This window comes from Ascaphus truei, chromosome 4, assembly GCF_040206685.1.
Source record: "Ascaphus truei isolate aAscTru1 chromosome 4, aAscTru1.hap1, whole genome shotgun sequence".
In the NCBI taxonomy this organism is placed as follows: Eukaryota; Metazoa; Chordata; class Amphibia; order Anura; family Ascaphidae; genus Ascaphus; species Ascaphus truei.
This window is the reverse complement of record NC_134486.1, coordinates 1102418-1116223: the sequence shown is the minus strand read 5'-3', so window position 1 is coordinate 1116223 and position 13806 is coordinate 1102418. Positions and strand designations below refer to the sequence as shown.

Below are 13806 nucleotides of genomic sequence, written 5' to 3'. Positions count from 1 at the left end.
CCCATGTGCCCCGGTGCTGCCCTCCCGGGGGTATCTCTGATATCACTATATGTCTGAGGGGTCCATGTGCCCCATGCTGCCCTCCCAGGGGTATCTCTGATATCACTATATGTCTGAGGGGTCCATGTGTCCCGGTGCTACCCTCCTGGGGGTATCTCTGATATCACTATATGATTGAGGGGCCCATGTGCCCCGGTGCTGCCCTCCCGGGGGTATCTCTGATATCACTATATGTCTGAGGGGTCCATGTGCCCCGGGGCTGCCCTCCCGGGGGTATCTCTGATATCACTATATGACTGAGGGGCCCATGTGCCCCGGTGCTGCCCTCCCGGGGGTATCTCTGATATCACTATATGACTGAGGGGCCCATGTGCCCCGGTGCTGCCCTCCCGGGGGTATCTCTGATATCACTATATGTCTGAGGGGTCCATGTGCCCCGGGGCTGCCCTCCCGGGGGTATCTCTGATATCACTATATGTCTGAGGGGTCCATGTGTCCCGGTGCTGCCCCCCCCCCCTGGGGGTATCTCTGATATCACTATATGACTGAGGGACCCATGTGCCCCGGTGCTGCCCTCCCGGGGGTATCTCTGATATCACTATATGACGGAGGCGCTCCTGTGCCCCAGTGCTGCCCTCCCGGGGGTATCTCTGATAATACTTGTGACGATCAGGGGTAATCTAGCCTGTAATAAAGGGGTTATACCCGGCTAGTTACCCCTAATTCGTGTGGGCAGAGAAAGGGTTAATGTATAATGTACTATGTGTGTGTATTCCAAAGCACTTTTATTCCCTGTGAATTCAATTCCTAAGTCTAGTTAAGCAGGCAAATGAGGTAAAGTGTTTTGTGATCTATGGGTAAGCACTGTGATGTGATTTGGGAGTCAGCCCTGCAAAGTGTTCAGGGGATTATGTGACTGTATGTACTCATTTCTCAGAAAGCAGACTTGTAATGGGATTTGCATGTGAGTTACATGTAACCCTTTTATGGTACCCCACCCGACATGAGATTGGGGGGGTACACTCCTTCTGGTCACTCTGAGTGGTCTTGGTGCTGTGACCTGCTGGTAAACAGGAGGGCTGAGTGCTCCGCGGTGTTGTGGGGAGAGCCCAGGACAGGGACAGGAGGTGTGGGACAGGTTACCTTGTTCTCTCAGGGTGCACAGCGCCTCCAGCCAGCAGGGATCCCCTGGGGTCTCCAGAGGAGAGACCCCCACTGACACTCCATTCTCCAGACACAGGAACAAGGAGACACACACAGCAGCTTCTTTTCTGTGGATCTTTATTCAGCATAGGTGTGCAGACAGCATACAGCATGATATCACAGCATGGTGTAATCTCTGCCTCTCTGCTCATGGCAGCTTGAATCCCCCCCCTCCTTACCCAGGTGGGGCAAGAGGGGGAGACCTCTTCTTAGCTTCTTATCTCTCAGGTCTCTCTCTAGACTCACTGATCACTAACTGAATTTGGGAATATGTCTCAATTTGAATATCCTCAGGGAGTGTCTCTAGCTTTGAATCATTACAACTCAAAGCTGGATACCAATTGGCTCACACACACATCAGGGGGTGTTCCAACCCATATCCACCCTTTGGATTAACACATTCAAATGTTGCTTAGGCCCGCCCCTGAATATTGCTACATACTCAGAGCTGAAATGCAAAACAGACCAACTGAAGGAATTAAGCTTTCCACTGCCTGTTCTAACAGGACTGACAGAGGGAAGGCCCAGAAGAATACATAGCTGCCGAAGGCCAGGCTATATACATTTGTGTGGAGGGGCCTCTGATTTAATCAGGTGAGGTTCCTGCAGATAAATGTGCCTGGAAGATGAGCTGGGAGATTTGGGAGTCCCTGACTTCAAAGGGCATCCAGTGGCTTTGTTGCCAAGGAGATATTCTGCCCTCCCGGGGGTATCTCTGATATCACTATATAACTGAGGGGCCCATGTGCCCAGTGCTGCCCTCCCAGGGGTATCTCTGATATCACTATATGACTGAGGGGCCCATGTGCCCCATGCTGCCCCTGGGGTATCTCTGATATCACTATATGACTGAGAGGCCCATGTGCCCCAGTACTGCCCTCCCGGGGGTATCTCTGATATCACTATATAATTGAGGGGCCCATGTGCCCCTGTGCTGCCCTCCCAGGGGTATCTCTGATCTCACTGTATGATTGAGGAACCCATGTGCCCCATGCTGCCCTCCCGGGGGTATCTCTGATCTCACTATATGACTGAGGGGCCCGTGTGTCCCGGTGCTGCCCTCCCAGGGGGTATCTCTGATATCACTATATGACTGAGGGGTCCATGTGTCCCGGTGCTGCCCTCCCGAGGGGTATCTCTGTGTAGCATGGCTGGTCCAGACTGCCTCTGTATGCCCTTAGGAGCTCTAGACTGTGACCGTTTATCCTGCGAGTATTAACCCCCTCATGCTGACTCTGAGTGACAGAAGAGGTGGTGCCACAAGTCTGTGTATAGCCAATCATTGTACAGACCTTGGACCCTCCCCTTCTGGAGTCTCAGAGAGGAAGTGCCAAATTATAGTTAGTCCTGCCCCCACCCTCCTAGGGTGTGGACGTGAGTTCAGCTCCCACCCCTCTGGGGTGTGGAAGCAAGCAATTCAGCTCCTGCCTTCTGAGGCAAGGAGTGAGCAAGATCATGCTGAACAGAGGCCTCAAGACTACCAGAGAGCCCAGCACCATCCAGAGGCCTGGAATCCTATCTGCATCCGCTGTGTAACATCTGCAGTGACTGCCAAATAAAGCATCCCTCTTTCGTATTGTGACGGTGAGGGGGCAACCAGGCTCAATGATAAATAAGTGCAGAGTAAAGTATATTTTATTAAAGGGTTATGTTTAATAAGTATATAGGCTTGTAACCTGTATATGAACTGTGGGATTTCCAAGTCCTGGGTTCCGAGAGACCAGATGGCCACCAGCCTTGGTGCCACTGAGCCTCCTCTTGTCCCGAACTTGAAAGCCTCAGGGACAGCAAGGTGTTAGGACAGGCAGAGTGCAGGAGTCACACTCTAGTACCCCCATCCTGATAGCACAAAGGGCTATCTGGCCACCATTTGCCCAGCCCCAGACTTTGCAGAGCCTGGAACGGCGGGAGCTCAATATGCTGAGAGGCAGAGGTGCCAGGTTGGCACATGCCCCTTAGCAGAACTGAACCGGTACCCGCCCGGCTTCAGTGATAGGCTGGCAGAGGAATTCCCACACACTGATTGGCTGTAGTAGTTTGTGAATGGGACTCCAAAACCTATAAGAAACCTTGCAGCCAATCAGGATAGCAGATTCCACGCGCCAAACCATCAGCGGCAAATTGAAAGATGCTCTGGAAGAAATAGACGCGAGCCGGCCTCAGAGATTTCAAGGCAAGACATTTTCTAAGTCCCGCTTTTCAGGGGCCAAGTTGTGAAAACGGAACGAAGCGGTCGCGGTTGGAAATACACGCCAAAGTGAGTTCCAGGACTTTTGTGAGTAACTCCCGGTCATTGGAAAGGACTCGTACAGATCTCATTTTGTAACCATTTGGACTTGGAAAGTTTAGTTCGTTAGCCCAGACCCCCAGTAAGTGTGTTTTCTATTGCACTTTGTGATCCCGGGGGAAACTCTGATATCACTATATGACTGGGGGGCCCATGTGCCCGGTGCTGCCCTCCCAGGGGTATCTCTGATATCACTATATAACTGAGGGGCCCATGTGCCCCGGTGCTGCCCTCCTGGGGGCATCTCTGATATCACTATGACTGAGGGGCCCATGTGCCCGGTGCTGCCCTCCCAGGGGTATCTCTGATATCACTATATGACTGAGGAGTCCATGTTTCCCCAGTACTGCCCTCCCGGGGGTATCTCTGATATCACTATATGACTGAGGTGCCCGGTGCTGCCCTCCCGGGGGTATCTCTGATATCACTATATCTTTGAGGGACCCATGTGCCCCGGTGCTGCCCTCCCAGGGGTATCTCTGATATCACTATATGACTGAGGGGTCCATGTGCCCGGTGCTGCCCTCCCGGGGGTATCTCTGATATCACTATATAACTGAGGGGCCCATGTGCCCCGGTGCTGCCCTCCCAGGGGTATCTCTGATATCACTATATAACTGAGGGGCCCATGTGCCCGGTGCTGCCCTCATGGGGGTATCTCTGATATCACTATATGATTGAGAGGACCATGTGCCCGGTGCTGCCCTCCCAGGGGTATCACTGATATCACTATATGACTGAGGTGCCCGATGCTGCCCTCCCGGGGGTATCTCTGATATCACTATATGACTGGGGGGCCCATATGCCCGGTGCTGCCCTCCCGGGGGTATCTCTGATATCACTATATAACTGAAGGGTCCATGTGCCCCGGTGCTGCCCTCCCGGGGGTATCTCTGATATCACTATATGACTGGGAGGCCCATATGCCCCATGCTGCCCTCCTGGGGGTATCTCTGATATCACTATATGACTGAGGGGTCCATGTGCCCCGGTGTTGCCCTCCCGGGGATATCTCTGATATCACTATATTACTAATTAGTGGCCTATTTGCCCCGGTACCCCCCTCTCTCTCCCGGGGCATCTCCTGAGCTCTCAGGTAGTGTGGAATTCCGTGGTATATCTCAGCATACACCGACGGTGCCACATAAGAAAAACCTGGTGAATGAGCCACGGATTTATCCTTAGGGAATGGGATGACGGAAGAAGCAAATCATTAAGTGGACAGTGACACAGACGGAGTTTATTACACACTGAAAGATGTGATCCTCACAAAAATGTGTGTGTATATTTACATAAAGAGCATGCACACAGGAGGAAGGTTACCCTGAGACCCCCAACCCCAAGGCAAAGTGAGGTCCAATAACAAATACATGTGTGAAATGAGAAGCTGGATTCAGGAGTTGGAGACTTGTGAAATTACTTGATGGAAACAACTAAGTGACTATACTGTGTCTTCACTCTATAACTATGAGACTATAGACTATGTGCCTTCACTCTATAACTATGAGACTATAGACTATGTGCCTTCACTCTATAACTATGAGACTATAGACTATGTGCCTTCACTCTATAACTATGAGACTATAGACTATGTGCCTTCACTCTATAACTATGAGACTATAGACTATGTGCCTTCACTCTATAACTATGAGACTATAGACTATGTGCCTTCACTCTATAAAGAAGACTGTCACCCATGCGCCCCCGTCCCCAGCTTTCCCTCCCTATCTGTGCGTATTAGGGTTAGTCGCCGGTGATGTCCTCACTGGAGTATGAGTCTGTTCTGGGATCTGAGACTTCGCTTGTGTCCATGCTCCAAGCATCTATAGGTTAGTCCTGGAAGCCGAGGAAGTGTCCAGCTCCTCAGACAATCCCATCGAACCCGTGCATCCCGCACTTCTTTCCTGCCACACGGCAGCCAAACGTGAGAGCCTCCTGCAAGCTCTGACCTGAGGGGAGAGGAGGAGTAGAGTGGGAGAGGAGGAGGGGGGTGGAGGGGGAGAGGAGGAGAGGAAGAGGAGAGGGAGAGGAGGTGGAGGAGTGGGAGAGGAGGTGGAGGAGTGGGAGGGGGTGGGAGAGGAGGAGGGCGGTGGAATGGGAGAGGAGGAGTGGGAGAGGAGGAGTGGGGGCGGAGGAGTGGGTGGAATGGGATTGGCGGAGGAGTGGGTGGAATGGGATTGGAGGAGGAGTGGGAGAGGAGGAGGAGGAGGGGGGTGGAGTGGGAAAGGAGGAGAGGAAGAGGAGAGGGAGAGGAGGTGGAGGAGTGGGAGAGGAGGAGGTGGAGGAGTGGGAGAGGAGGAGTAGAAGGAGGAGGGCGGTGGAATGGGAGAGGAGGAGTGGGGGCGGAGGAGTGGGTGGAATGGGATTGGAGGAGGAGTGGGAGAGGAGGAGGAGTGGGAGAGAAGGAGGAGTAGAGGGAGAGGGAGAGGGGGGAGAGGTTAATACACGACTTCAGGACACAACCTCTTCTGTCATTCTCTTTGTATAAACAATGTTTCATTTACAAGTGTATTATTTGGTGCGCATCTAGAGTCTTATTTTTGGGTGAATCTAACCCACAGACCCATACAGTACCCATACAGACCCACAGACCCATACAGTACCCATACAGACCCACAGACCCATACAGTACCACGTATGTTCAAGTCACCGGGATATAGTGTGGAAACCTCTAACGTTGGCAGGGATAAATATAACATTTTCTGGGACCAAAACAGGTGTCTTCCGCACAGCCGTACCTACTCGAGCTACATTTACTGAACAATAACCCCTCCTGGTCTCCGCCTGAATCACATGTATGGTTACATTTCACCCTGTAGTTATTTAACATCTGGGTATGTCAATCAGACCATAAACTGACCAAATGATATTTGAGATATTATTAATTATTTTAGCAAATAGGATTTTATTTTACTGTGGCTGATATGGAGAAGTGGTATTTGTATTAGAGCATGTTTTTGATAACCCTTAAACATTTCTTTGTATATTGGTTCATCATGTGTGTATGTGTGTATATATATACACAGTATATATATATATATATATATATATATATATATATATATACAGTATATATATATATATATATATATATATATATATATATATATATATATATATATATATATATATAAAGATATAAGGGAAAGGCGGGGTTGCTTAACCCCTTAAAGCTGCAGTTCAGTCTGTTTTTTTTAATGTTTTTTTTATTTATTTTTTTACTTCAATAGTTTCATGTGTGCAATCTCTAATTACCTAAAGAACTGTATAACTGCAGGTCAATTCGTTCTCCATGTATTGATAGGCGAAATTTGGTGACATAATTATTGCTGGCATATGTTTTTCTTCTGCTTCTGTCTCTCAGTGGAAGCTCATGAATATTCATGAGCACTCCTGCACTGACATGTGCTAGAGGGAGGGCAGGGCTGACAAAGGGGTGTGCCAGGGCTTGTGACAGGACATGAAGGGGCAGTGCCTTAGCAAATGGCTGTTAAAATAGAATACAAGAAAATTGGTCTTTCAAAGTTGTTTTTTTAAAAACAGAAAATGCTAAAAGTATTTTTTCTTACTACAGAACTGATTTATTAAAAAAAAACACACATGCAGGATATTGACTGAACTGCAGCTTTAATTACCTTTGCGGTTATTATCCGATAAGGTGATTAAAGGGTTAATTGATATCAGAATGTAATTGCAATGTATTGGCTATGTTTTTTGTTGGCAACGGAGGACACAGATTTTGCTAGCGAGGGGGCTTCTTATTGATGAGGTGAGTAGAACTTTATTTATTTTATTATGCTAGTTAATGTGTTTAATAATGGGCAAATAATCTATTATCCCTATCTGGATAATAGTTATTTTGCACATTATTGTACTGTATGTGTTCGGGGGGGGGGGGGATTGATGTATTTAATGTATATCACATGTTTATTTTTTTTACATACAGGGTTGATTCCTCAGGTCTGCGGGGGACCTATGGAGACCACCTGCAGTCTCCTCGGGCTTTTCACGGGTACCAGGCTGCCGGATCCACGGGGGACACCTGCGGGGAAGAACCGGTGGCCCCACATCTGTAGGGGCACCGCGGACCCATAGGGACCACCCGTGGGTCCCAAGACCCCCCATGAGAACCACCCGAGGCCCCTCAGACACCTGTGGGTCTGACCCGGGGCCCCCCAGACAGCCGCGGGCCTACCCGTGGGGAGCCCATTGTGGCCCGCGGAGACCACCTGGTGGACCATGGCGCCGGGCGGGGACCACCAACAGGCCTCCAGACCCTGTTTGAAACATGATGCTGGGCTACGGTAGGTCTGTGAGGTGACCTGTCAGGCCCACCGGGGACTCCCGTGGGCGTGGGGCATTAACCCTGTATGTAAAATAATAAATCATGTATTTATGGGGGGCACAGGGGGTGGGTTATGTATTTAATAAATATAATGATGTTTATTGTGGGGCTGTGTATTGTTTTTATTGTGGGTACTGGAGGTGGGGGAAGGGGGTATTGGCCCCAAGGGTATGTGGGTAGGCCTCCCGGCTGGGTATTGGGTGAGGGTGGTTAGGCCTCACGGGGTGGGGGGTTAGTGGGGGAGGGTATGTAGGCCTCCCGAGTGGTGGGTGAGGGTGGGTTAATCCCTTAATGATTGTAGCGGTTAATAACCACTATGGTGATTAAGGGGTTAGGGGACATTACATTGGCTGTTTTTATTCTTGTTCATGTTTTGCAGCATCGGAGGGGGCATGGACGGCGAGGAAGATGAGGATGGCCTTCATCGTGGCAGACAGACATGGGTGAGTGCTATATGTATTTATTGTTCTTTATGTATTTTAAATGGGCAAATGCACTATTATCCATGTTATGTGGATAATATTAATTTTGCACATTACTATTCTGTATGTGTTAAGGGTGTAATTTTTTTGGGGGTTCACTGCAGGCCTGCGGGTAACACCCGAGGGCCCCCGCTGGCCTATAGTATCATTGATGTGCATATATGTGTATGTTAGGGGGGTATAGGGGTTGTTGGTGTTTTATTTTTATATATATATAAATATAGGGCTCCCCCGCAAGCCCTAAACAGCCACCAAGAGCCAAATAACCCCTTCACCGACCCCCGCTACCCACAATAAAGCGGACACGGCTAGTTAACCCCTTCAATGCCTTAACGGTTAGCCGCTAAGGTAATGAAGTGGGCTTTAAATGCATTTTTCCTGCCTCGGATGCATGCCGGGGGGCTCCGGTGCCGGTATAAATAGGTATCAGCTCCGGAGACCCCCGGCATCAATCCCAGGCAGGGAAAAGACCTGATTTTTTCTAAGTGCCGACCTTGCCGATGCTTCTCCCCCAGCAACTTGCCAACTTTAGTTGGTGGGCTGGATTGGCGTACAAATCTCAATTCTAGAGTGCGGATCAGCAGTGAAAAGCAGATCGGGGCTAGCAGAATTCAGCCGATTTTAAAAAGTGCCGAAAAATGGCTTATCGGCACCCGCATGCCGAAAAGTTTTTATCGGGAACAAAAATTGCCGATTTTCTGCACTTTTTGGCGCTTACGGAATCTGGAAGGCAATTTTTGAGAAAAAATGGCGAAAAGAGCCTTTTCGGCGCTTACTGCATGAGGCCCCAAGTTCTCAGAAAGGAACGTAGCGGGCGCAGCCGGGATTTTAAGCCGAATCGAATTCCAGGACGTTTGGAGCTAGCTCCGGTGAACTTATCTCAGCACCTCCGGATGGAAGCGAGCGGTGAACTTATCTCAGCACCTCCGGATGGAAGCGAGCGGTGAACTTATCTCAGCACCTCCGGATGGAAGCGAGCGGTGAACTTATCTCAGCACCTCCGGATGGAAGCGAGCGGTGAACTAATCTCAGCACCTCCGGATGGAAGCGAGCGGTGAACTTATCTCAGCACCTCCGGGTGGAAGCGAGCGGTGAACTTATCTCAGCACCTCCGGGTGGAAGCGAGCGGTGAACTTATCTCAGCACCTCCGGATGGAAGCGAGCGGTGAACTTATCTCAGCACCTCCGGATGGAAGCGAGCGGTGAACTTATCTCAGCACCTCCGGGTGGAAGCGAGCGGTGAACTTATCTCAGCACCTCCGGATGGAAGCGAGCGGTGAACTTATCTCAGCACCTCCGGATGGAAGTGAGCGGTGAACTTATCTCAGCACCTCCGGGTGGAAGCGAGCGGTGAACTTATCTCAGCACCTCCGGGTGGAAGCGAGCGGTGAACTTATCTCAGCACCTCCGGGTGGAAGCGAGCGGTGAACTTATCTCAGCACCTCCGGGTGGAAGCGAGCGGTGAACTAATCTCAGCACCTCCGGATGGAAGCGAGCGGTGAACTAATCTCAGCACCTCCGGATGGAAGCGAGCGGTGAACTTATCTCAGCACCTCCGGATGGAAGCGAGCGGTGAACTTATCTCAGCACCTCCGGGTGGAAGCGAGCGGTGAACTTATCTCAGCACCTCCGGATGGAAGCGAGCGGTGAACTTATCTCAGCACCTCCGGGTGGAAGCGAGCGGTGAACTTATCTCAGCACCTCCGGGTGGAAGCGAGCGGTGAACTTATCTCAGCACCTCCGGGTGGAAGCGAGCGGTGAACTTATCTCAGCACCTCCGGATGGAAGCGAGCGGTGAACTAATCTCAGCACCTCCGGATGGAAGCGAGCGGTGAACTTATCTCAGCACCTCCGGATGGAAGCGAGCGGTGAACTTATCTCAGCACCTCCGGGTGGAAGCGAGCGGTGAACTTATCTCAGCACCTCCGGATGGAAGCGAGCGGTGAACTTATCTCAGCACCTCCGGATGGAAGCGAGCGGTGAACTTATCTCAGCACCTCCGGATGGAAGCGAGCGGTGAACTTATCTCAGCACCTCCGGATGGAAGCGAGCGGTGAACTTATCTCAGCACCTCCGGATGGAAGCGAGCAGTGAACTTATCTCAGCACCTCCGGATGGAAGCGAGCGGTGAACTTATCTCAGCACCTCCGGATGGAAGCGAGCGGTGGCGTCAGGAACTCCATGCCAATTTGGGTTCCAGGACGTTGGGCTAAGTCCCAGTCAACTAAAGACTCTTGTTTCATCTTATATTAAGCTTGGAAAGTCTGATTTTTTTGCCCCAGGTTCCAAGTAAGTGTGTTCTTCTTATGTAGTTTGTGTAACATTGTGTGTTTGCCTTTTCATGCGAATACATTTCCAATTTATTTCACTTATCTTGTTTTGCTCAATGTATGATCCAGATATAAAAAAGTGCAAATGCTAGCCGCGATGGCCCGCATTGTTTCCCGGACGTGGGCACACCACCTAGCCATCCTGCCCAAATGGCTTTAACATCTCTGGCAGTATCTGTGGCTTTGAAGTATGGACCTAGGGCAGACTCGGTGGCACCGCAAATTGGTAGCCCACTAGCCCCCCTTAGTGTACAGTCTTTAAAAGTCCCAGCTTATAAGTATAATGCATTTACAAACATCTCAGTTTAATAAAAATATACTTTTATACTTATTACCTTGTCTAAGTCTTTTGGGCTATGAGGGGTAGAATGGGACTATATACTTTTAATCCCACTAGCCATATCCCTCATACACTGTAAACCTGACTTAGCCTGTAAAAACCTTATAGCCACATTGGCAATTAAACATTTTATGAAACATGAAAAATATTTCCCATTTTTCTTCTAAGTCCCACAGTGAAACGAAAAGATGCTTAGCTTCAGTTTCAGAGCTGTAGCTCCTTCCCTGAAGGAAACCTAATTTTCTATAGAACCAAAAAATGCGTAGGCGCACTCCCAGGGCTGTATCTCTTTCCTTTACTGAAACGTGGCCTTAGGTTTCATAAAACTGCTTGCAACTTAATATTTACTTGGAGAAACCCCCCAGAACCTCTATAATGATTCTGGGGTACCTGGGCAATTACTTAGGGACCTGCACTACCTTAGGGAACCTGGACTGTACCCGGGATATACAAATCCCTATGGCCTCATTTATCTTTCTGGTCTGTGCTGAAGCAGGGAAACCTGGCGGTGAGTCGCGTAACTGGAGGATTTTGACCGGAGTGATGTGTCTATATGTCCCCGGGAATCTGACCTGATTCCCGGATAAATTTTTGGGGTGGCCAGCAACTCGGGACCCCGACTACCTATACACAATCTTACAACACTTTTACCACAAAGTCTCCACTGAAACTCATAGCCTGAGAATCTCCCCTGGTTAGCCCTCCTGGAAAGGTAAAACACACACAAAATCTTTATTGTCATACAATACATTCATTGCAGGTAGAATACACAGGTTGAAGAGCTGACACTCTAAAACAGGGCTCAGAGGTAACCAGCCGGGCATAATACCTTTATTGATGGCCTAGTTACCCCTTCACCGTCACAAATATACAGCAGCGTAAAGTACATAAAAATTCTACTTACCCCTGCCAGGATGAAGGCCGTCCACATCATCCTCCACATCCATGTCCTCCGTTGGCAGGGACACAACAAGAAAAATACAATCTATTGGTCCCTAACCTCTTAATCACCTTAGCGGTTAATAACTGCTATAATAATTAAGGGGTTAACCTACCCTCCACCGCTACCCACCGGGAGGCCTTACCAACCACCTTGGCACAAGTACCCCCACCCTCTACTCATTGATTGGCACAGTGGTACATCAAACCCATATAATAGGGGCATGATAAGCCACTATAGCAATCAATGGGCAACCTAAAAAAAAACAAAAAAATCAACAAGCCCTAAAATACACAATAATAAAAGAAATACACAAGCACCTAAACACCACAAGAATAAAATAACTAAAGCCTAAACTGCACATCAATACAATTAATCGAACACCAAAACAGCAAAAGAATAAAAACTATGTTATCCCAAAACACAAGAATAAAATTAAATAAACACCTAACCAACAGAACAATAAAAGAAATTAAACCGCTAGCCAACAAAACAATTAAATAAATTCAATCCCAAACCAATCCTAAAATGTAATAAAAACAAGCCCTACAATAACATAGCAATGTAGTCAAAACAATAAAATAGAACAAATAACAATCAATTAAAAACAAGCATTTGACAAAAAATGCATTATTGTCTGTTACTGTATTTAGCTGTACCCACAGATAAATACATTGCCAGTCAATAGGCAAGCAAAAACATAAAAAGAACAAAATACAATCAAAAAAGCTGAAAAAAGGAAATGACATACATTCAATATTTGTCTTACCTTTAGAAGTCTTCACCCTCCGAATCCCAGTGTATCAGGAAGCTCTCAACCCGCGACGTCACCCACCGCAATCCTCCGCATCAGGTAAACAAATCTTCTTTCTTTCATCTTCTTCCATCTTCTTCGGTAATCATTTTCTTCTTTTCTTTAATCTTCTTTCCTAATTCAAACCCCATGTTAAATCCAAAATTGGATGTTGACTCGTCGGCATCTTCAGCTAAAATGAGACGGAACAGGCCTTATATAAGGCCTGTGACATCACATTTAAGGGTCAGATGGTCCAGGTCCAATCCGATTGGCCTCTGTACCATGTGACCGGCTTTTAATTCTTATTTTTTTTTTTAAGGATGTGACGTCATCTCCAAGGTAGATACGTCACATCCTTAAAACCACATGGCTGATATCACATGGTACTAAGCCAATGGGATTGGAGACAGGCAGGGGTAAGTGCAAATTTTATTTACTTTATTTATGTTGGCTGGCTAATGTTTTAATTAGAACGGGCAAATGAGCTATTATCCATATCTGGATAATAGTAATGTTGCCCATTACTGTACTGTATGAGTTGGGCGGGGGTTATAGGGGGTAGAGGAGGGAGGTATTAGGGTTGTTGTGTTTTTGAATGTTTGTTGTGGGTAGCAGGGATGGTTGAAGGTGGCATTTGGTCCTTAATGGGTGTTTATACCTACCGGGTGGGTAGCGGGAGGGGTTAACTCCACATGCAACCACCCTCCCGCAAGGCCTAAACACCCACCATGGGTCAAAAACCACCTTCACCCACCCCCGCTACCCACAATAAACCTGGCACTAGTAGTTAACCCCTTCATTGCCTTAGTGGTTAGCCGCTAAGGTAATGAAGTTGCCTGTAAATTCATTTTTATTGTATCGGATTGAACCCGATATTGATATTAATGTGTATCAGCTCCAATGCAGGAAAATGCAGTTTTTTTTCTAAGTCCTTCACGCCAACTTTTTCTGGCGAGAGGAATTTTGGCTAAAATTGCAATTCTAAAGCCACAAATGAGATTATCGCAGTTACTAGAATTGCTTTTGGGCTTATCGGTGCACACCGCATTGCGTGTTTGGCCAAGAGCCAGAAATGGCGAAAAA

At 48.4% G+C, this 13806-nt stretch overlaps 1 protein-coding gene across 4 annotated transcripts in view; it reads right to left on the bottom strand.

Annotated features, from left to right (window-relative positions):
* Positions 1 to 4710: 4710 nt before the first annotated feature.
* Positions 4711 to 13806, bottom strand: part of KHK (ketohexokinase) — a 61795-nt gene continuing 52699 nt past the window's right edge. For 3 of the 4 annotated variants that reach the window (XM_075595140.1, XM_075595146.1, XM_075595145.1), the window contains one exon: positions 4711 to 5439. In XM_075595140.1, coding sequence (XP_075451255.1) covers positions 5354 to 5439 — 86 coding nt within the window. In that variant the 3' untranslated portion in view covers positions 4711 to 5353. Of the gene's footprint in view, positions 5440 to 12715; positions 12857 to 13806 lie in introns of those variants that run through there. The other variant, XM_075595141.1, reaches the window with a different exon arrangement.